The 25,185-nt window shown below is 33.3% G+C and overlaps 1 protein-coding gene across 1 annotated transcript in view; it reads left to right on the forward strand.

Moving 5' to 3' along the window:
* Nucleotides 1-13,460, forward strand: part of LOC126890439 (polyadenylate-binding protein-interacting protein 1) — a 69,723-nt gene extending 56,263 nt beyond the window's left edge. Inside the window, exons 3-5 of the mRNA XM_050659383.1 lie at nt 4,909-5,072; nt 6,179-6,313; nt 13,177-13,460. Coding sequence (XP_050515340.1) covers nt 4,909-5,072; nt 6,179-6,313; nt 13,177-13,279 — 402 coding nt within the window. The 3' untranslated portion in view covers nt 13,280-13,460. The remainder of the gene's footprint in view (nt 1-4,908; nt 5,073-6,178; nt 6,314-13,176) is intronic.
* Nucleotides 13,461-25,185: the final 11,725 nt, after the last annotated feature.

The following is a 25,185-nucleotide window of genomic DNA, read 5'->3' on the forward strand; positions in this document are numbered from 1 at the left end:
AGGTGATTTCCAGTTATGAAGCTCTTTGATGATATTTGAGACTTCTTCAGTGGTGAAGGGTTCGTAGAGAGTAGTAGTGTAGTGTTGGCAGTTCTGTGCCGTATCTTCTATCCATCCAGCATTGTTGTTAAGAGAAGCTGGTGTGGAAAGTTGATTTCCCCAAAACTCATGAATTTCTTCTTGGCTTGGGTAAGACTTATCGAGATTGTCTACGGTGGAATTGAGTTTTCGATAGAACGCCTTCTCAGCAGTCTCAAAAAGGGCATTGTCGGATTTTCGGTTGTTACTCACTTTGTACCTTCTTAGTCGTCCTGAATAAACTGAGAGTCTTTGTTTTAATGTATCTAGGCACTGTTGGGCTGTGTTGTTTTCTGGATCGAATCTTATTAGAATAAATATTATTATTATTATTATTAGAATAAATTATTATTATTATTATTATTCCAACTCAAACGTCTTCACTATATTTGTTTATAAGCCAAAAAATTGATTATAACTTTAAAACAGTGCTGAAGCCGCTTAAATAATCCGATTTTAATTCTGTTAAGTGTATTAGATGGGTAGAGCGCCTCTTGATATGTTAAAAAATTTAGCAAACTTCTAAATGGCCTAGTTTTTGTTCAGACAGTTTTTATAATATTTGAACTTAAAAAAAAATTAGATTGCAAAATTGTTATGCAAAATCTATTATGTCGATTTTAATGAAATTCGGTGGACGGATTAAGTATGTTGTAATAATTTTCTAAGCGAATTACGAAGGTTCTAAGTACAACCAAAGTGGTTGAAAAACATTGAATAAAAATAGGCTTATTTTGCCCCCTTATTTTGTATTTATTGCTATTTTGTAGAAAGGGTAATAATTTAAGACATTTTAAACCAGTCGTATATCATACAAAATTCAATTATCTTTATTTTATTTCGCTACCACTTTGTTTCAAAATGAATCGTTTTAAAGTTATTAGCAATGAAAGTAGAAAAAACTCGATGTTTTTCGAAATTTTTAAATATTTTAATATTTTTATTAATGTTCTGGGCATATTTGAGAAGGAGCATAAGTCAATTATATTGACTGAAGTTGTCACCTAATTTTATCTGCAACAATCCGAATGCCACCTCTTACATCCACCTCAAAGCAGATCCGCCCTGGTCTATACTGGAATTTAGTTTAGTAGATTAGTCCAGTGTATATGAATAAAAATAAGGTATTTCCTCCGATTTCCGAATCATGAAATTTTGTAATTAACCACCATTTACCTTTAACTCCAAAATCTACCCTATGCCGAAATATGCTTTGACTTCCAACTGAGGAATTGGAAGCTTTATATTGAAAATAATCTTAGAACAGATCTAAAAATATATTCTATACCAAAAGATGTTATATTATACACTTGAAAGCAAAAAAATCGACTCACTCGATGAATTGTAGTTTATGCTTAGTAATTTCATGTTGTGTTCTTTGAATTAAAACATATAATGCAAAAAAACATTGTCTATTACAGAGCTTCCACAAAAAAATTATGGCAATTGGCAACGTGTTGTAAAATTTATCCTCTTCTGTATGGCATAGGAAATGCAGCAAACATTGTTAGGGGCATGTTCTATGATCTACGCAATTTAAACCTCTATGAATTTGCCGGTGGTCGTCTCAGTCGCTTTTCAAACGTTGACCTGTGTGTACACTTTGAAGTGCAGTAAGTGAATATTTTACAAAATGGATACTTCACCAGTGAAGGCGGTCCAGGTAACTGCATAATTACGAGAGGGATATAGTCAGAGGACTGTCGCCTCCTTCGAGATCGAGTTATTGTCCTTCGAGATCGATTTATTGTCACTGAGTGCCTTGCGGAATCGGCACGTGACAGGAGTTGAGCTTCAATAATCCTTGAGGAATGTTATAGGTGTCACCGTCACTCATACTCAGTATTAATTTTGATTTGCTCAGATTTTTATGTTAATTTACTTGTATATTCATTACATACAGTTGAGTCCGGGAATCTTTACCCGTAAGTCGCCATTTAAAGCATACGAAATAAGTCGATGATAAGTCGAAAATTGAAATTTACTAGATGCAACAGCAAGTGGAAGTAAGTGAATTGCTGTTGCGTTTAGTAAATTTCAATTTCCGACTTATCATCGACTTATTTCGTATGCTTTAAATTATGACGCACGGGTAAAGATTCGCGGACTCAACTGTAGGTAATGACTTTCATTCAGAACATGTTTTCCCACATACAATATTAAGTTATCTTTCTTATGTTCTTGAGTTACTAATTGTATAAATATGCAATTGTGTCATTGTAATAAAAATTGCTTCTGTTTTTATGTGTATTTAGTGTATTTAGGCAGCAATAATGCCATCTACAAGATTGATTCCTATTGTTTTTGTGAGTAAAAAAACAGCCTTGCTATTTCTATCCTAATTACAATTAAACGTTATATGTTTCAAATAAACTCTATTTAGAATTTATAGGAATAAAAGGCAGATATCGAGCATGTTAATTAAATCTTGCCCAAGTATACTTTCGCTAACTTAGCATCATCAGGGGTATTTCGTCAAATCAGAAACATGTCCCAGCAAAATGCAACATTTGTTTGGCAAGAAATAAATTTTAAAAATTTGCAACTAATACATAACATAAAACACACACTGGACGAAGAACAAACAGAACACAAATTAATTAAATTATGCCGGCTAGTACATCTTGGCAAGTCGAAAAATGTAAGAACAATCATTGTTCTTACATTATTACATGCACATAAAATACGTTATTCCATTGCAATGCTCACGCGCACACTACCATGTCAGCCTGCAATTTCTCGGTTCACACTCAGGGCCCCTCATCCCCTCTCTGGCATCTTAAATGCAAAGGCTCCGCAAAAAATCTGTCAGAAGACTGTATATTTATTTTTCATTATCTATAGGTACAAAAGCAAACTTTACTAATTATTTATGGAGTTTTTGCTTAATTTTCAATGTATACAAACAGAAAATATTTACTAAATAAGAGACTAAAAAATAATTTTTCCACCTACCTCTACCGAAAGTATACTTTTCAGGACCTGATTGTAGGGACCAAAGTTGTACTTTTCCTCCCTAAGGAGGAAAAGTAAAAGTGACGTCATGGCATCTCATTCATGAAATATAACTTATTGACGCCCTGTAAAATATCTATTTTCTATTACGTAAGTATCTATACATTTTAACGTTTATTTATAAAACACCCTGTATTTTGCAGAATGGTAAAAAACAGCAAATTGTTATTTTGATTTAACAATGTTTACATTAATAATTTGACTTATATTTGACAGTTGACATTTATATTGTACCTACTTGTTAGTTTTAGTTTTAATAAATTTTGTTGGTTCGTTACATAAATAAAGTAAAAATTAAAAAATGACTTGTTAATAATTTGAGGAAGGTGGAAAAACCATATGTATAACATGGGAGTAAAGTGCCTTTTCCTCCCTTGAATGATAACTGCCCTCCGCTACGCGTCGGGCAGTAAACTTCATTCTCGGGAGGAAAAGTAGCACTTTCCTCCCTTGTTATACAAATAGCTATTTTTTGTTGACCTGTGATGTTAACTACTGATCTGACGAAATGATCGATTTCGTATGTATACGCTGAGCTCGTAGGTAGAGGGGATAATTAAAAATTCGCGAGCGCCAGTAGTGACAAGTCTGTAAGCTTTTACTGTAAATTTGACATAAATGTCAAAGTGATTAATTTAAAACATTGAAATTAAAAACATTAATAGGACATAATATTAGTTGGTGAAAGCTGTGGTGTATATTTTTACCTTAAATACTGAATACCGTTTTAAATACTGAATTTAAGTTTTTTTAATATTTCGTAATATTTAATTATAAATTAATCTAAGCGCCATATACACGATAATTGTGAAAGTATCCGAAGTAAGAAATTAATATTTCGTTAATAGAACGTTAAAATGATTAGCAAAATCTTTAAAAAATCGATTACAATTTAATTACTTTTTTGCGTTGTAAATATTAAGCGATAACAATTAAATAATAAATTTAAAAATTACCGGTGAAAGTTGCATTAGTAATCCGCTAGGAGCGACACCAGCGAAGTTCAGAGCGTATACAGTTGGGTCCACGATTCTTTACCCGTGCGTCATCATTTAAAGCATACGATCGAAAATCTATTCCACGCACCAGCAAGTGACAGGAAGTGGCTACTATTTCGATCACTAATTATATTAAAGAATTTGACATTATCAAATAAATAAAATGTAAAATGTTAGTTTTGCTTTAAAATTTTGGTGCAAAATTACAGCTACATTTGAAGTAGCTTAATAAATCCTTTTAATATCATTAATGTTATTAAATATTTGTTCTAATATAAATATTTAACAATAAAATATTTTCTTTTTGTTATTTATTGCACTTTTACGGAAATAAAACCATTCCTTAACCGTGAATGAGGTTAACTTTGTATGAAATTAACGGAAAATAGAATACACTTACCTTAAAATTTCAATCTCCAATATTAAATTAGTAGTGAAAACAACTGTTTGTGTACTATAAATAACTTCTAAATGCAAAAACAGCAAAAAATCCAACAAACTGACAGTGACAAGTAAACAAACCAGAAACGTCACAAACGCAAATTGTATTTAAAATCTGAAAACGTCCCAAGAGTAATTTGTGTACCTACCTTTTTTCGATGTAACGTGTCTCTTTACTTAATAACAGGCGGTAGCTGGTTTGTCTTTAGTTCCATGCGTAGAAGACAATGATGCTAGATAAAAAGTATGTGTTTTATCTCGCCAGGTATTAATGACGCACGGGTAAAGACCCCTGGACTCAAGTGTATATGATGAATTTGACTGTATTTGTGTTTTTTGAAGTATTGATAATATAAATTTACATATATTTTTTTAGTTGACTGGATATTCGTTGGAACAAAGTAATAAGTCAGAGTTAGATATGATATTCAGTCACCTCAGATCAGTTAGAAATAGAGTAGATGGCTCTGCAGCATTTTTATTGGATTCTCTCTATCCGTTAAGAGCATCGAATTGGGGACATTTTACTGAAGAATCAGAGTAAGTATACACATCCAATATTGATTTTAACACTTTTGCTTTAAAATAATTAGGACTTTTCTCTATCTCAAATGAACTAACTTGATAAGCTGAAATTAATTACTTATTCAGCTTATTAAATTATTGACATTACCTACAGATGTTCTATTTTATCGTTGCCCAAATATCATGCATCATTTTCAAACAATTGAAATCAAAACATTAATTGAAACGTACGTCGATGTGTAATATCATTGATATGTACTGTCAATGTAATAATTAGGAAATGGCTATTATCCCGGTGGTGGTATTTTATTAAGTTATTTTTATTGAACGGTGAACTTACGTAAAATTTTAAATTCGAAAAAAATGTTATAAATCTCAACAGAACATAATTTAAAACATAGGTATATCAAAGATTTTCGTTTGGCCCCTAAAGACGATTAAAAATTCAAATTATAACAGCCAGCCCAAAATGCGTCGTGGCGTCATCCGGTTATATGTTTACATTCTGCACCAACAAATTAAACAAAATTGTGTGTAATTTTAAATTAGACATTATAAACGTCAGTAGAAAATACAGTTATGTTACGTCACAAGTGTCTTTGATCGTTTGAACTATTCATAGAAAACTTATACTTTTACAAAATGGTTTTATTTTCCATAGTAAACCTTCTTTCTTTTCCTTCAAAAACTGTATCAAACTCCAATCTCAACAAACTGGTATATATTATTACAATGACATACGATAAATGTCATTAGAATATAAATATTTTCTCTTATTCCGCGACGATGAGCTGGCCAAATACCCAAGTAGGTGGAGGCCAATAAACTAAAGAAGGAGAAGAAGAATATACCTAAATATAACCATAATCATAACTATATAATAAAACTATGTGAATGTGACGTCACGGGTCGTTTGAACTATTTTATTCCGCAGAAGACTTTAAATTTGTATTTCTAAGTTATTATGAGTTTTTTAAGAGTGAAATTTTGGAAATCTCATTCTATTTATAACTCTTATGAAATGGCGATTTGATACAGAATGAAACCATCTTTTTATGGGAATTTCAGGCTGCATTTGTTTGTATTTCATTTATTTTATAAACATGTTTTCTTTATTTTAGATCCGAATCAGATGATGCAGGATTTGATGGTATTCAAAGTCAAGTAACATATGACATTGACGGAGAAACATTAACAACTGAGGAAAGAGAATTTTTAGCTTCACATATAAATGCAGAAGATGAATATGACATTGAGTAAGTAATAAAAGTATTGCTTAAGTATGAAAAGGTAGAAGAAAATTATGGGTTTACTATAAATCACTTAAAATATGTGTTTTTTAAACTATCAGTGTATATCAAAAATAAGTTAAAAACAATCATTTTTATAACCAAAAATCGTCGCCACATGCCACACCTGCAGCTTTCCCATTTTTTAACTTATTCATTCCGTCGTGGAGTTGTTTGTTCTACGTCGTGGAGTTCTTTGTTCTACGTCGTGAATGTAAAAGGAGTTCCTACTAGGTGGTTTGTCTCCTGGTTCTTCTAGTATTTGGGTCCTTATAGCCCGGGAGGTAGTGTCAAATTTGACCGGAGCATTTTAGTATGATTATTTTTTTATTTAGTTAGGTTTTTATTCCAAAGCTTATTAACAAATTATTTGTTAGCTGGCCCAAAACCGGGGCTTTTAGGCAAAAGTAGATAAAATATGAAAGTAGATGGAAAAACCCTACAACTTATATGTCAAATATTTATCTCCGTGACTTACATCCATAATGGCCTTGTGGTCCTGGCTCCTGGCTTTCATCCAGGCGAGTCGGGTTCGATTCCCGCCGTCGGAAATCTTTTTTGTTTTTAAAATTGACCTTTTGATTTGAAAAATAATGGTTCTTATAATACTTTTTTATATTTTGTCGTATAAATAATAAAAACGTGGTATTATAAAAACATTATTTTTCAAATCAAAATGTCAATTTTAAAAACAAAAAAGATGTCCGACGCCGGGAATCGAACCCGACTCGCATGTGAGTGAAAGCCAGGGGCTAGGATCGCTAGGCCATTATGGATGTAAGTCACTAAGATAAATATTTGACATATGAAGGGTCAGAGGGAAAAACGATGAATGTCAATTTTTGGTCATTTTGCGATTTTTGTGCAATCTTTTAGCTTAGAAAGAGTGAATGGCTAAGGGAAAATAAAGATGATAATCGTCTTAAAACCACGTCACAATATTGGACGCAAGGGGGAAAACAATGAATATGTAACTTTGTTTCTCATTTTACCGAATATCCTTGCAAATAGACATTCATCATTCTTCCCTCTCACCCTTCATATATAAGTTGTAGGGTTTTTCCATCTACTTTCATTTTTTATCTTTTCTTGCCTAATCGCCCCGGTTTTGGGCCAGCTGACACATCATTAGTCGGACAAACTTTGATGTACGGGATGAAACGTTAGACTACGAAAACGTCCCATGGATTTTGTCGGACAGAACTTCCAATTGATTTGATACCCTTTCATTAAACTCTCATGCAAAAACCAGACATTTATCAATTTATCACCTGTCATAATTCCTGTGATCATGGATTAACGTGAGGCAACTCGTTTCAGTCCATGTTTCAACTGCGTCTCTATTTGCATCCGAATCTGCGTAGCCCCAGAGTAAACTGCGGCTGTTAAAGTCTACCAGTATAAGCTTATTGGGTTGTGATTGGAAGTTAGTTGGGGAGTGAAAATATAACGGGCTGGTTTGGGGGCTCGTATACCGAGGTTGAAGGCAACGTAGAGGGCAGAAGATCCAGAGGAAGATCTCCATTACGATGGTCGGACCAAATAAGGGACATGACTGGTTACTCGTTCTCCGAAGCAAAACAACACGCACAGGAGAGAGAGGATTGGATAGAAACAGTCAAACGACTTAAATGACGCCACTACATCCTTACGAAGGAGAACAGATAGAGGAGGAGGAGGATACCGAGGTTATTGTGCATTTTCCGATCTCAATGGATATTATCTCTATACCGTTTACGTTCGTTGTTCCCACAGATGAGACTATGGTTTGAGTTGTCACAAATACCGCGTTCCCATTCTTATTGTGTGGTGTTTCCGCAATCAGTTTCATGCCCGAGATTTTCGGTCTCGCTGTGGTTAGGTCTTTGTGGGTTTCCTGGATGCACAATACCTCACATTTCAAAAAAACAGTAAAATCCTGTATAAAAGGTATATTTAAAAACCCTCAAAAGGGCCACATCAAAATCACATAACTAGTTTTCGACTGGTTTACCAGTCATCATCAGTGCTTACGTGCAATGTACAGCTGGTTCAAAAAAAAACTGATACGACTCTTATAGCGTATTTTGTAGAAAATTGAGCAGTGTAATTTCTTTTTCTTCTTCTTCTTTTTGTTTTTGGTCTCGCTGCAAGGCAATTACCAGCACGATTTATAGGCGATCTTGATGTAGCCTGGCTCTAAGCCATATCAAAATCGCTGACTATGTTCCTGTAAAAAGCTTTTGATGAGGTGTGATATAATGAATATGAGTTTAATTATATTTAATTTATTATATTTTGAAGGATAAATACTTATTATTTACATACTGTCACTGTCACTGCCAAATCTTAAAATTTGTCAGATAACTTCAACCTCAAAAAATGGCTGTTTGTTTGTTTATTTTATTATTTGTCTGTCATAATAAATATAATATAATGTCAGACCAATCATACACTGCTCAAAATGATCAAATCTTACTAAGAGTCGTATCAGTTTTTTAGGAACCAGCTGTACATGCTAACCACCAAGATAGTATTTAACAAAAATATTAGGGTCAAAGCCCAGTAAAAGAAGTCCGTCAAGGAAACATTGGTTTAAAAAGCTACATAAAGTATGGATGTTTAAAATATTTAGCTAATCTGCCCCAGGTAACATCTGAGATGTGGATTTGACTTGTTTACATGTTGAATGTATGACGGCATACATTCAACTTGCCAACAACGGTACTTGCCGTCATACATTCAACATGTAAACAAGTCAAATCCACATCTCAGATGTTACCTGGGGCAGATTAGCTAAATATTTTAAACATCCATACTTTATGTAGCTTTTTAAACCAATGTTTCCTTGACGGACTTCTTTTACTGGGCTTTGACCCTAATATTTTTGTTAAATACTATCTTGGTGGTTAGCATGTACATTGCACGTAAGCACTGATGATGACTGATAAACCAGTCGAAAACTAGTTATGTGATTTTGATGTGGCCCTTTTGAGGGTTTTTAAATATACCTTTTATACAGGATTTTACTGTTTTTTTTTGTATTACATGGTATACAGCCAACCACAGGAAAACTTTTTCCCTGTGAACCTCACATTTCGTGTTCGTGCAGAATTCTGATACAATGTCTTCTTTGGCTGTAGTAATGCCCTCAATATTTATGCTCGCTACTGTCAGTGTTGCTTCTGAGAAGAACCGTTGTGGCTTGATGTTTGCCATCTGATTTGGTTTGATCCGGTATTGGTAGTATTAGCCGTCTACTAGTAGACGTTTCCAGGGGACGCCGTCAATAGTGTTTACTACGCTGTAGTTGATGTATTAGTATAACATAATATTCATGGATTACCGTCGAAATGATTACCGTACGTGATCAACCAAAAAAGAAGATGAACCGGGTGCTTTTTATAGTTACATTATCATCATCATCAGTAGCTCGACAACCCTTTTTGGGTCCTGGCTTGTTCTAGGATTTTCCGCCATTCTGTTCTGTTCCTTGCTTTGTTCTTCCAGTGGGTAATCTTAAGTGTTTTCAGATCTTGTTCCACTTGTTCCATGTATCTAAGTTTGGGTCTTCCCTTTGACCTTCTCCCTACTGGTGTTTGCTTCATTATGTGTTTTGGTGTTTCGGTCTCCAACATTCGTTCAACATGGCCCATCCAGCGCAGACGTCCGATCTTTATGGATGTTATGACGTCGGGTTCGTTGTATGCTGCGTATAGTTCAAAATTATATCTTCTGCGCCATACGTCATTTTCTTTCACCCCCTTATATATGTGTCTAAGGATTTTTCGTTCAAACGTACCTAATAAGTTCTCATCGCTTTTCGTCAGTGTCCATGTCTCTGATCCATATATAAGGACCGGTTTTATCAGGGTTTTGTATATTTTGCATTTGGTTTTTCTCGTGATGTTGTTAGATCTTGTAATGAGTCCATTATATGTTTTATTAGCAATATGTATTCTTCTCTTAACTTCTTCGCTGACATTGTTATCTGCGGTAACTAGTTAACCTAGATATGTAAAAATTTTTACGCTTTCGATGTTATAGTCTCCTATTGTCAAATTCTGCAGGTTTCTTTGGCCTGTCGATTTGCTGGCCTTCATGTATTTGGTTTTTATTTCATTAATATTTAGACCAATGTTTTGTGCCGCTCTTTCTATAGCATTAAATGCTTCTATCATTTCTCTTTTGCTTCTAGCTATGATATCAACATCATCTGCAAATGCCAATATTTGTGCACTTTTTGTTATTATTGTTCCTCTGGTGTTGACTTTTGACTCTCTAATTATTTTCTCTAATGTGATGTTGAATAGAATACAGGATAGGGCATCTCCCTGTCGTAGGCCCGTTCTAACATGGATTGTATCTGTTAGTGCGTTTTGAAATCGAACCCTGCTTTGTACTTTAAGTGTTTCTTTTACTATTTCAATGAGATGAGTTGGAATATTAAACTCTTTCAGGGCGTTGATCAGAAATTATCGATGGATACTATCATAGGCACTCTCAAAGTCAATGAAGAGATGATGTGTTTCTATATTAAATTCACTAGTCTTTTTCAAGATTTGTCTCAAAACGAAGATCTGATCTATTGTGGTCTTCTGCGTGCAGAAACCACATTGATATCCCCCAACTATTTGTTCCGCATATGGTCTCAATCGCTCAGACACAATATTTGACAGTATTTTATATGCCACAGTCAGTAGCGTTATTGCCCGGTAGTTGTTACATTGAAGCTGATCTCCCTTTTTATGTAGTGGAATGATTACTCCGGTATTCCAGTCTTGTGGCAGCTGTTTATTATTCCATATGTTCACTATAAGTTCGTGTATCGCATTCAATAGGGAGTCTCCCCTTCTTTTATTAATTCTGTGCTAATGTTGTCCAATCCAGGTGACTTGTTGTTTTTTAGTCTGGTAACTGCTTCTTGCATTTCAGCTTCTGAAGGGGGGATTGTTTCTCTGATATCCGTTTGATCCAGTATAATTTCATCGTATAGTGGATCTCCGTTTTGTTCAAACTTCTCTTTGAAGAATTCAGTCCATCTTTGCAGTATTTCACTCTCTTGAGTTACTATATCTCCTTCTTTGTCTCTGCACATCATTGTTCTTGGTTTAAATTCTTTTCTGCTTTTGTTAAGTTTTTGGTAGAATTTTCTGGTTTCTGTTGGTTTATTTAATTCTTCATTTTCTTGGAGTTATTTTTCTATATGTTCTCTTTTCTTTCTGCGGTGTATTTTCTTCTCTTCCCTCCTTAGCATTCTATATTCCTCCTCGGCCTGTCTTGTTCTATGTCGTTGTTGTAGTCGTTGATATGCATTATTTTTTCTTTCTGTTATGTTACGACACTCTTCATCGAACCACTTTCCTTCAGTTGGTATGACCTTTTTGTAGACCCAAGGTCTCTTTGGCAGCGTCTTGTATGATGTTTTTATACGCTTCCCATTCTCTGTTTATATCCTAGTGCTTTTGTCTGTTTTCTAGCCTTCCTTTTATATATTCTTTGTATTTGGTCCTTTTGCTGTTGTCTGCTAAGTTTTTTATTTCATATTTTTCAATTTTGGATCCATTTTCTTTTTTAATGTTTGAGATTCTGGCTCTTATTCTACTTTCCACTAGGTAGTGATCTGAGTCTGCCTTTGCCACTCGCATTCTGCCTACGTTTATTACGTCTGAGTGATGTCTAGAGTCAATAATAACATGATCGATCATGTTTACTGCATTCCCATCTGGAGATCTCCACGTTCCCTTATGAATATTTTTTCGCTGGAAGCATGTGCTGGCAATAACCATGTTAAGGGAAGTTGCTAGATTTATTGGTCTGATGCCATTGTCATTGGATACTTCATGGAGGCTGTGCTTACCTATAGTTGGTAGGTATTGTGGCTCTGTTCCTATTTTTGCGTTGAGATCACCATAAATAATTTTGATGTCATTCTTTGGGCATGAATGGTATGCAGCTTCTAGGTCTTCATAGAATCATAGAATTTTTCTTTGACATCGTCTTCTTTTTCCTCTGTAGGGGCATGCACATTTAAAATGCTATAATTAAAAAAAGTTCCCCTTAGTCTCAGGATACACATTCTAGGGTTCATATCACGAAAGTCTCTTACGAGGTGTTTAACTTACAATAAAGCCAGTACCTAGTGCGTGGTGTTTAGAGTCGCAGCTATAGAATATAATGTGGTGTCTTTTGTCGATGGTGCCAATCCCGGTCCATCTCATTTCCTGCAGAGCTGTTATATCTATGTTATATCTATTCAGTTCACCGAGCAGATTTTGGAGGGCTCCCGGTCTGGATAGGGATCGGATGTTCCATGTCGCAATTCTTAAATCGTGTACCTTTTTCTCGCGCAGTCGTCGTCGTTTGATCAGTCCGGTTTTCTTTCCTTGAACTTTCGTAACATGTGTGTTTTCTAGGATAGGGTTGTTAACCCTACGCCCAACCCCCTTTTCGGGGGGCCATTTCTCCCTTCCTCGTCGGCCCTGACCCTACTTTCCACTGGGGTTGGTTACCCAATCTCCGGTAGGGTTGCTCAGGTTTACCAGGGTCCACCCGTGTGATTAAGTCACACTTCTTGGAGGTGAGGATAGGAATTGAGTATGAGTGGTTAGAGGTGTTATCAGCAAGCGACACCTTGTATTGCGCATCACTACTCCTTTGAACCCCAGTAACATATAGTTACATTATTGGGTGTAAATCTGTCCTTTTGAGTTTACTCCTCCTAGTTTAAAAACAGCGTATATATTGTTAGCGGGATCACAAGTTACCATTATTTTTATATTAATGCGTAGATTATAAATAGTATGCACAAACCATTAACTATTAAAAAATAAACACGTTCATTTTTTTAGGGATGATTCTGATCCAGATGAGCTATGTGACCCTGAACCCGAGATGGACGAAGAGATTCAAGAGGCTTTTAAAGAGTTTGTTAAATTTAGCGGACAAAAATAGTTTGATTAATTTAAATTAGCTGTGTATAAATTTATTTGGACGATGGTTTGTAATTTTATTGTAGAAATTGTCAATTTCGTGTACGCTGTGAGTTTTTTTACTGATAATCGTATTTTAAGGCATATATATGTATAGTTTAAAACGTACATAAAAAAATTCCAATAAAATGAATTTGTAAGGATCTTTGTTAAACTTTAGTATCACCAGGCTTCCGGGTTGAACCGCGTCGTTGGTTTCTAGGCCGAAATTTCGACGTTCTCTCTGACGTCATCTTCAGGGTTTCCGGGGTCTCAGTCTCCTGAGGCTCCAGACACTACACTCCTGAGAGGTCATCGACAAGTTAAGTGGGAGTTGGCGCGAAGATTTTTGACGGCGGGAACTGGATTGGTAGATGGAGCGGCCGATGTTTTGTTTATGAGGGGTCTCACAAGTCGAAGACAAACGGATGCCGTCATCTCTTTTATTGAGACAATTTGGCCGTTTTCGATTTCTATGGCTTCTCGGATAATCCTTGGTTTATAGAAGCGGGTGGGGGCTTTGGTTCTGGAGTGTTTAAAGTCAATTTTGTGACCTGCATGAAGATGATGTTGACCTAGGGAATTGCGAACAGATATGGAATTTTCATAAATCCTATTTTGGACTCTACGATTGGTTTGTCCTATCTAAGATCGGAGGCAGTCGGCACAATAGTGATGTTGATTATAGCAAAGAATACATATCTACCACAAGAACCGACACGGACGGATTATCTATGAACTAAATTTTTATGCGCATGTGCGAGATCGGTCATTTCTCAATTTGCCTCAATAGCAAATAATTTTGGTGACTTTTGTCTTGTACAGGATCGGCGTTTGTTGTTTGTTTGGCTTGGCTTGGGGTTAGTATTTTGTTTTTGTATCAGTTAGCTCGTAATATTTTGTATAGACTTATTTTCTAGGTTTTAAGTTTAGTTTTTTATTTTATTTGTGTATAGCGTATTAGTTTATCAATGTAGTGTTTATTCGTGTGTGTATATAGTTAAGTGGTTTATTTACTGTTGGAATGGCTGCGAAACGACGAGGGTTTTCATGTATATTTCGTGGCTGCCAGACAAGAACAGGGGATGGTTTAAGTCTATTTTCAATCCCAAAAAATCAGGGAAGGTATGTAGCAATTTTGTTTTACCTTATTCTTTATCGATAGAGAAGTTTGTTAAGCGATACAAGTTTTGTTGGAATCATATGAGAGTGAGTACAAAGACACACACAGAATAATTTTTTTCTAATTCCACTTTAAATCACTTTCTCTCTTTTCTCGATTTCTTATTAGTTTTTATTGTATACTATATATATATATATATATATATATATATATATATATATATATATATATAATTATGATTATTAATATGTAGTGACTGTTAATAATACAAAAAGAATAATTTTGGGGAATGCAGTCAATGTGTTTTGGGCTGATTAGAAGTGAAACACTTTGAACTTTTGTCGAGCTTTCGGACAATTTATTTCCTTTATCAAGACAATCTAAAAATACAAATGTTTAAATTTAGATGAAAACTAGAAAAATAAAAACTAAATTAATGAGGATCATGTTTTCATTTTTCAAGAAGCAACAATTTTGGAAAGAGAAGTAAATTTACGTAAAAGAGAATTTAAAGAAATGGTTTGGATAAAAAAATCAAATTGCATTAATAAGAGATCTGATATCAATAATCTAAGAATTATTTATAATAACATTTTGGCTTTGACTAACTAACTTTGACTGTAATTTTTACTAACTTTGACTTTAATTTTGAGATCTGATATTACTAATTTATGCATTTTATAAACAATTTGGTCTTATTAATTTTTAAAATTTCACTAAATAGTATCAAAAGAAAAATATTTATCACATTCTAAATCAACTTGTTTTACATTACTATCAGTTTTTTTTTTACTAATAATTATAACTTCAAATTTACTTACATCTTTATATCATTATTTTATACACTGTTAACTAACTTCTTTCCCAATCTATCGAGTTATTAAAGTAGTCTAACTACATTTGATTAATGTCTTTTTGACATATTTCAAAATTAATTTACGTTTACAATTTATATTTTTTAGAAAGAATTTTTATGTTTTTTATAAATATGTTAGTTATTTTGTAAACCACGAGCAGTAAGTTTTTATTTTTCTAGTTTTCATCTAAATTTAAACATTTGTATTTTTAGATTGTCTTGATAAAGGAAATAAATTGTCCGAAAGCTCGACAAAAGTTCAAAGTGTTTCACTTCTAATCAGCCCAAAACACATTGACTGCATTCCCCAAAATTATTCTTTATATATATATATATATATATATATATATATATATATATATATATACAGGGTGTCCCAGACTTACTTGCCCACGCTATATCTCTTAAACGAATAGAGATTTTCGAATGTGATAAAAAGTGTTATATTCTGCTTGTAATACACTTTAATATGGCGTAGAAAAAATCATCCCCTAAATATTCATCCCTTAGTTACAACCCCTAACTTTAATTTTTTTAATAGCACCCTGTATTTTTTTTGTAGTTTTGGATGTGGTTTTCTATCGTCTATTCAACAATTTTTTTGAAAATAAAATCGGTTCGTAAATAACCAATAAAATATCAGTTTAGTTTTGTTAATTATGTGCGTCCCAGTCTATATTTCATAAACGAATAGAGATTTTCGAATGGGACAAAAACTGATCTATTACATTTATAATACACTTTAATATGGCGTAGAAAAAAAATATCCCCTAAATATTCACCCCTAACTTTATTTTTTTTAAATAGCACCCTCTAAGTTAGGGATGAATATTTAGGAGATGAATTTTTTCTACGCAATATGAAAGTGTATTACAAATGGAATAGATCAGTTTTTGTGCCATTCGAAAATCTCTATTCGTTTAAGAAATATATCCTGGATAAATTAGTCTGGGACACACAATTTAACAAAAATAAACTGATAGTTTCTAGGTTATTTACGAACCGATTTTATTTTCAAAAAATGTGTTGAATAGACGATAAAAGACCACATCGAAAACTATAAAAAAATATACAGAGTGCTATTAAAAAAATTAAAGTTAGGGTTTGTAACTAAGGGATAATTATTTAGTGGATGATTTTTTTGTACGCAATATTAAAGTGTATTACAAGTAGAGTATATCACCTTTTGCCCCATTCGAAAATCTCTATTCGTTTAAGAGATATAGCGTGGGTAAATTAGTCTGGGACACCCTGTATATATATATATATATATATATATATATATATATATATATATATATATATATTATAAGTTATTACATCTTTATATTTATAGAAATAAAATAGTACAATACTTATTGGTTTTTTATTTATTTACCCCGATATTCGACTTTAAAGAATGTATGTACCTACTTTTGGCTGGTTTCCAAGACAATAAAAATTTAAAATATTGACATTCGATTTTAACATACAGTTTCTTGTTGTTGATCACGAACATTAATTTGTCACCCAAAAAGAATTGGATTCCGTGACGGTTACAACGGCTGTGTTATTTTTCGATTATTTTACGAAATATAATGAATTAGGAAATACCTCGACAAACAAGTAATTGGTCCTAGGTTTTCACCCAAAGTAATCGAAAGTAGAACTGGAAGTCGATATTTGAACTCTTCGTGTAACTTTTCGTCGGTTGATATACGATTTTACTAATTTTGAGTCATTTTTATTTACATTCATATCATATTTTGAGTTACTTTAAAACAGTACATACGGTTGTAACTCTAAAACCGAAGTCCGATGTCAAATTTTTCATCTTTAATACCATCCATGGGTTATAAGCTTTCATTTGTCATTCTATCTGTATTAGTAACTGAGGAGTTGTATTCGCGGTCGGACGGACAGACAGTCATGAAACCAGGAGTATATATTTGTTCTCGTCTTGCGAATGCGCGTCGAATAATATATCACTTGTGCTATTGTGGTGACTTTAAAAAAGTACTTTCGGTCGCATTCCTAAAACCGGAAGTTCTAGGTCAAATTTCTCACCTTTAGTACCATCCTTGGATTGTGAACTTTCATTCGACACCTCATTTGTGATTCTACCTGGTATAGTGACGGAGGAGTTACATTTGCGGTCGGACGGACAGACAGCCTAGGTCAAATTTCTCACCTTTAGTACCATCCATTGATTATAAGCTTTCATTTGACACCTCATTTGTCATTCTACCTGGTATAGTGACGGAAGGAGTTATATTCGCGGTCGGACGGACAGCCAGCCTATCAGGTCACACCAAGTCGTTCAAATTCTCACCAACTTGTTCACATTTTTTCAAAATTGGTGAAAACAAATTATATTTTGTATCGTTGTATCAATATAAGCCAAAAATAATAATTAGTGAATGTCACGCCACTATAATTCATTTTATTATTGGTCTTTCCAAGCTAAAATCAGGATAAAAAAGGTATTTTATCCATGGTTTTAGTCAATATAATTCTCACCATTACTTTGTGTTGTATTTGTAACCTTTTGTAAATCAAAAATAATTCCACCATATTAAGAATGTCAACAAAAGCCGGCTCTGCATGCAACCTTTTTCTCAGTGCAACTAAAATTTTATTGATACACGCCAGAAATGTGTGAGACTTTTCTCAGTGTACTGGTGTGTCCTCTTGGCAACTCGATACTAAAATAAAGTACATGCTGTAACAACAAAAGAATCGCCGTCCGTGTCGGTTCTTGGTAGGTAGGTATATTCTTTGATTATAGTTACTTTCGAGTATTCGTTACAAATCGTTACTTTTGTATAAAGTAATCATTTACAGTATTCGTTACTATGATTACTTTTGTATTTGAGTACCGGTAATCATATCGAGAATCGTATTTCTCAGTAGGTAGGTATTTTGTATTCGCGGTGTGCAAGTACTTGGGAGGGATACGAGAAACGATCGTGCGCGAATAGCGGAGAAATATTGCAACGTCCTTAAATAATTCATATTGTTAATTGAAATTGTCAAATTGACGTAAATTTCATACCTACTGTCGTTGAAGAAGAAAAATTATATATTGCTCCACAATATTGATATGACATGAAATTATTATATAAAGGTAAATTTAATTAATCGTATTTTGCTTGCAGTACTGCATTTTAATAACTAATTTTATTTACTACATACAATTGTTTATGTTTTAATAACATAACCAGTGCCGGATTTACCACTAGGCCGCGGTCTATGGCCGCAAGCAAAAGGGGGCCGCAGCGTTTTGTAAAACAAGAATGTGTGTGTACTTTGTACGCACGTAAGAAGTTATACTTCTACTACATATTATGTGATTTTTAAGACTATACCAAAAATTTAAAAAAATAAAAGAATAAAACGCACACAAACACATTGAAAAATGCCACAAAGAAAAAATGATTTCTGGACGATAATAATTGTTGGCAAAAATTTTAAATACGCATTTGCTGAAAAAAAAAATTATATAACAAATATACTTACAATCATAATATGCATAAAAAAATAAAAAAATAAAACTTGCATCGGGAATTGAACCCTTGAATTTCGTGCCGCTGTGACTCGTAATCGAAGCGTAGACTCACTCGTCCAATCGCACATTATTTATCATGTGGAAAAATACGGTAACTGAACGTTTTACTGTTTGACACTTGTTTTGAAAATTATGTAGTTTAAATTTTGTGGAAGAAAATATAAAAATATAACAAAACAGTAAGAAAACAATATATTAGATGAAGATTGGTAAAACTTTTGTTGGTAATCAAATTAAGTATGTAAATCAAAGCATTACATACCTACTAGATAAATAAATCTACGCCAAAAAATCATAATTTAAAAATAAAAATCGAACCTAATTTGGGATTTCTCTCTAAAATCCGCATTCTTGAGAAAATAAATGTATGTATTTCAACCTAATCCAAATGTATAATTACAATATGATTATAATAAAAACTAGGTACTTACCAAATTAGAATGAGTTTTCCTTGTCCAAAATAGTCCAAAAATATAGGTATATGAAAACTATTTAAAAAGGCAGTATAACTATTAACTAACTTTTGTTTGTTGTTTCTTTTCACACAAATTTTAAAACGCAACAACCATAAATAATCTAACTACAGCTGTACCACAGCCACCATATTGAATAATTTTTGACATATGTCATTTGAACATCCAATCAGAACAAAGTTATAATGCGCATGCGCCCGGTCGCTAGGTTTTCCCATATAAAAATTTACCCTCTATCGCCGGTAAAGAAGTATAACTTCAAAAAAACTTTTTTGGTAAAAAAATTTTACTAATTGAATTGAAATCAGTAAACAATTTTTCAAATAAGAGAATGGCTATTCTACTAAACACGTAGTACGGTATTTTACAACGTTTTGACAAGAGTAGCAAAACATTAACTGCTACAGACTTGAATGTGACTTGCAACATACAAATCTTTAAAGGAGTATGCATTGAGCCTGAGAGACAACTTTGATTCCTATGAAAAAGAGGAAAAGAGTTGTCTAAAAATGAAACCTACATTCTTGAAATAAAAAGACGCCCGAAAAGAAAAGCTCTCCCTGGCTAAGACAAAGATGATAAATCCACTGAACCCCACTTTAATGGCAAAGAAAAGTTAAAGATTCAATGTTGTAATTGACACGCTTTATTCAGAATTGAATGAAAGGTCCGAAGTTTATTTCAATCTTAATGAAGAATATGGATTTAAAACAACTTATCAATTTCCAATGAAGAAATCGGGGTAAACGTTTCTATTTTGACTAATAAAAAGTATCGAATTGACATAGATGGCGACTTTGGACTAGAGTGTGTACAGTTCAAAGGCTTTGTTGAAGGTATATTTGATGAAGAAAGAGAACCTCATGACAACAAGATTACCAAGCTTCCGAGAAATACACTTTTGGAGTATCTGAAAATATATATATATATATCGGTTTTAAAACGTTCTCCTACGTCTTCCGATGCCTAGTCGCCATTCACTTCGGTCCATCCAAAGGTCTTCATCCAATTCTCTTTCTCTCATTTCTCGATTTATGCCTTCTCTCCAACTCAGGCGGGGTCTTCCTCTTTTTCGTCTACCATGAGGGGTCCACGTTAGGATTTGTTTCGGGAGTCGTTCTTCGGACATTCTTTGTACGTGTCCATACCATCTATCTGAAATCTGTATCTGAAAATCATTCATGAAAAACAGTTAACAACATTATTTCCGAATATGAACACGGCTTTGCGCATTCTACTATGCATGACGACATCTAATGCATCTGGAGAAAGATCATTCAGCGTGTTGAAAAGAATCAAAAACTACTTGAGTAACTCGACTTCTGACGAAGATTCTAGATTGTCTAGTTCGGCCAGTTTTGTTTCAAATGCTGAGCTTTTTCAAGCCTTAGACTTTAAAAATTTGATTAAAGATTTTGCAGCCAAAAAAGCTAGAAAAGTGAGCTTTTAGAGTTTAGATATATTTATTATAAGAGAATAATGAATAATGAATTGGACGATCTAGAAGTTTATTTGTTGTATTCTTAAATATTTTTATTTTTCAGTACCGTAGCCTATTACTAGTACAGTTCATATTATTTTTCTTGTTCTTTTACTTATAATGTCTTTTCAACTCGGCTTTTTTAGTTTTTTGTTGTCATGTGTGTACTTTTCCCTCCAAATGAAACAAATGGTATTTAATTTTAATAATTAACTACAATACTAGTTATTTATAATATAATCATTTTAGCAATATTAATAATTTTACAAATAACTGCTGTTTGCTGACATTTTGAATTATATATTTTCTATCTCCTTCTTAAGGTGCCTTCTCCATTACTGAAGGTTGGCTATAACTACAGCAAATTGTTCTCTATCTTGAGCGGTTCTTAGTATCGAATGTGTGTCCATGCCTGTCCAGTCTCTCAAATTATTCAACCAGGAGCATTTTCTTTTTTCTTAACCTCTTCTTCCTTCCACTTTCACTTCCATTACGAGTCGTAAAAAGTTGTATCTTTCTCCTATGTAAATTATTTCTTAGATAACTCGTTTTTCTGGGGTCTAGGTCATTTCGCCGTTGCCGTTTCGCCGTCGCCGTCGAGCCATTTCGCCGTCGCCATTACTTGTATATAAGTTTTGAATGGTTTTCGAACGATTATATTTCGAACACTTTTGCATAATGAAGTTTTTATTTTTGATACAGTAAAAACAATTGAAATTGAAATCCCTTTTCTCAATATTGTTTATTTCCGGGATTCTGATAATAGTCATATTTTTAATACTGTAAATATTTTATTTTTCAGACGAAAACAATGTATAGTTGAATACGAAAATATAACTTGGTTTAACTATCAACATCAGCATTTTATTTACACTGATATTTAGTATAAAAAAAAGTTAGTATGTTATCACGTTCTTGTAAACTTAACCAATGCCGGGATTGCGACGGCGAACTGGCTCGACGGCGAAACGGCCGACGGCGAAGTGGCTCGACGGCGAAATGGCGACGGCAAAACGGCGACGGCGAAACGTCCCAGTCCGGTTTTTCTGTTTTTACAATATTTAGGAATTCTCTCTCAGTCTCCATTCTTCTCAGCACCTCGTTGTTGGTCACGTGATCTGTCCAAGAGATCTTCAGCATCCTTCGAAAAACCAACATCTCAAAGGCTTCTATAAATATAGAATTCTTTCTATAAATTTTCTTTTTCGAAATTTCTCTAAAAATATATAAATTGTTAGAGCTGTTTTGGGGTTTTAGCCAAATTTGCAAACCAAGATTATTTAATTAGTAATTACATTTCAACCTATTTATGTCCCTATTCAAATAGAAAATTAGAGGCATTTCTATTCATTTATGTTATACTTTGTATTACGAATTTTAAAAAGTAAAATTAAAATAAACGTTTTAATTATTATTATTAAGTCTTTATGCTTTAATTACATAATCGTGAAGTTATCGGGGGCCGCTCGGGGCACCTGGGGCCGCAAATACCCTAAATCCGGCACTGAACATAACCTGAATCTTATTTTTTCTTATTATTTTTTTGGACTATGGCCTTGACAATTATCCAGTAACCAGGACCAATATAATTAAAAGTGCGAATAAAATTGCAGAGCGTAGAAACCAGGTGTCGCTTTGCCGAACTTGCACGGTCCCAATAGGTATTCCGATATACTAACGACCTTCACGAAGGACGATGAAGTAATCAAAGTAGATACAATAGTCGTTACTCGCTTTGTTACGATTGGTACGAAGTAACGATAGTACCTAATCAAAGTAGATATAATAGTCGTTACTCGCTCTGATACGATTGGTACGAAGTAATCAGAGTAATCAAAGTAGATACAATAGTCGTGACTCGCTCTAATACGATAGGTATGAAGTAACGACGTAATCAAAGTAACGATTTTCCTCTCTGTATAGTAATCGTTACTTTCGGTATTCGTAAGTAACGAGTACTTTCTAACGAATAGTTAATAATAAAATACTTTTTCAACATCACTACTACACAAGGAATTTCATAAACTCTGTGTTGTTAATTTGGACTGTTGTCTTTGACGGATCGGACAAGAGATGAAAGTTTTTGTTGGGGGTAAATATTGTTTTTATTCCTCGTGGTAAGAATTCTGTCGATTTTGTTAGTAACACCTTTGATATAAGGAAGAAAAGCTTTCGTATGATCAGGGTCTCTGAGTCTTTGGGGTGGGATTGAGCGGGAGATTGAATATGGATGCTCCTATCGATGTGATTTTCGCGGTAACCGTTTTGGATGAGGGCCTGTTTTAAAGAAGAGAGTTCGGTAGATCTACTTGCATCATCAGAAAGGCGTATTGATCTAGAGACAAGGGTAATATCATATGATATTGGTATAATAAGCGGGCGTTATGGGCTATAACGTCATGTTGTGTAATAAAAAAGCAAATGTTATGAACCGAAGTTTTTTTTATTTTAAACAATTTTCAAATGAGTAAATATTATAGAACTAACATTTTTTAAACCTAACAATCTTAAGAGGATGGGTACGTATTTTCGGCTGCAATGCTATTCAAATGGGGATTCATTTTTTTCGAATCTTGAGAAAACTAATAAGTATTTTTGAAAAATTTAAACGCAGAATGAAAGATTACGTTATTGGCGAGGGCCGAAAGTCTCTGAGAACGTCTATAATGTTTATTTTAATAAGTTACAGGGGTGAAAAACTAAGAGAAAATTTAGTGTGATATTTAATTTAAAATATCTCATTAAAAATAAACTTTTTATTTATTCTAAGGGACTTTCGGCCCTCGGTAACAATATAGTCTTTCATTCTGCGTTTAAATTTTTCAAAAATATTTATTGGTTTTTTTAGGATTCGAAAAAAATGAACACAATGTCCGTGGTAATATTTCCAAATCTATCTTTGTCATACAAGGCACTCAGTCGAATAGAATATTGTCAGCATACTGTCAGACAGTGACAATTTTAAATATTTGACATGGCATCGGGAATATTTTGAGTTGTTGATTAAATAATTGATATATAGTGTATTTGATAAATAATTGATTTAAGACGTGAACTTAATAAAAAGTTATTTATTGTGTATTATTTGTGGAAGATCCAAGCAGAAAATACATCAGGATAATATTCTGTGATCCAAGTATTTTGCTGTTACACATGTTTAAAATTGTAAGCGTTCCATAGTAACAATATATTATTAAAAAATCACTTTAACACTTTTTCTCGATTGAGTATTAGTTTTTGTTGTACATATAAATTATTACAATCACTGAATACATCGTTAGTAAAAAAACTATCACGTTTATTAACTGAATTAATAATTTGCAATTATACAAATAACAGGTATCCAAGAACATTCAAAAGCCATCTCTTTAAGTTAATGATGACATTTTCAAGTAGAATGACATTCTAGTAATGTTTACATATCCATACCAGTGTGAATTTTACTACACGTAATTTGCCGTGTAAAGACAGAAAAAGTAGGGATAGCCGTAAAATATTTGCAAATTATGTACCGATGGCCTTAAGAGGATCGGTACGTATTTTCGGCTGCAATGCTATTCAAATGGGGATTCATTTTTTTCGAATCCTGAGAAAACTAATAAGTATTTTTGAAAAATTTAAACGCAGAATGAAAGATTACGTTATTAGCGAGGGCCGAAAGTCCCTGAGAACTTCTGTAATGGTTATTTTAACAAGGTACATGGGTGAAAAACTAAGAGAAAATGTAGTGTGATTTTTAATTTCAAAGATCTCATTCGAAAGAAACTTCTTATATATTCTAAGGGACTTTCGGCCCTCGATAATAATTTAGTCTTTCATTTTGTGTTTAAATTTTTTAAAAATATTTATTAGTTTTTTCAGGATTCGAAAAAAATGGACACCATGTCCGTGGAAATCGAACATTCGCTATCTTTGTCATACAACGAACTCATTCGAATATAATGTTATGACAAGACTCAAGACAGTGACAAGTAGAGATGTGTCCGACCCGCTATTTTGATATAGCAGTTCATTCTACTACTGCTTTTTAACGCTTTTACGATGATAATAAAATCAATCAAAGAGTTGTTTATTAAATAGTATTGATAGTGTATTTCAAAAATAATAATTGATTTAAGGCGTACAATTAATAAAATGTTATTTATTGTTTATATATTATTTATGAAAAATCCAAGTATTGAAATATCCAAGTTCAAATAAAAGTATTATTTTATAAGAGTTTGTTCCGATAGTAACCGTAAATAGGTACGAGTTTAGCTATAAAGTAAAGTGCCCATGGTGGCATAAAATGTAGTAAATGCTAATGCTTCAAGTACGTACTACATTTTTGAAGATTTCACTACACTTAAAAAGCATTTGCTTTTCTCCGTAGTATTTGCTACTATTTACCAGCCTACATAGAAGAATGTA

The sequence above is a fragment of the Diabrotica virgifera genome, chromosome 8, assembly GCF_917563875.1.
Source record: "Diabrotica virgifera virgifera chromosome 8, PGI_DIABVI_V3a".
Taxonomy (NCBI): domain Eukaryota; kingdom Metazoa; phylum Arthropoda; class Insecta; order Coleoptera; family Chrysomelidae; genus Diabrotica; species Diabrotica virgifera.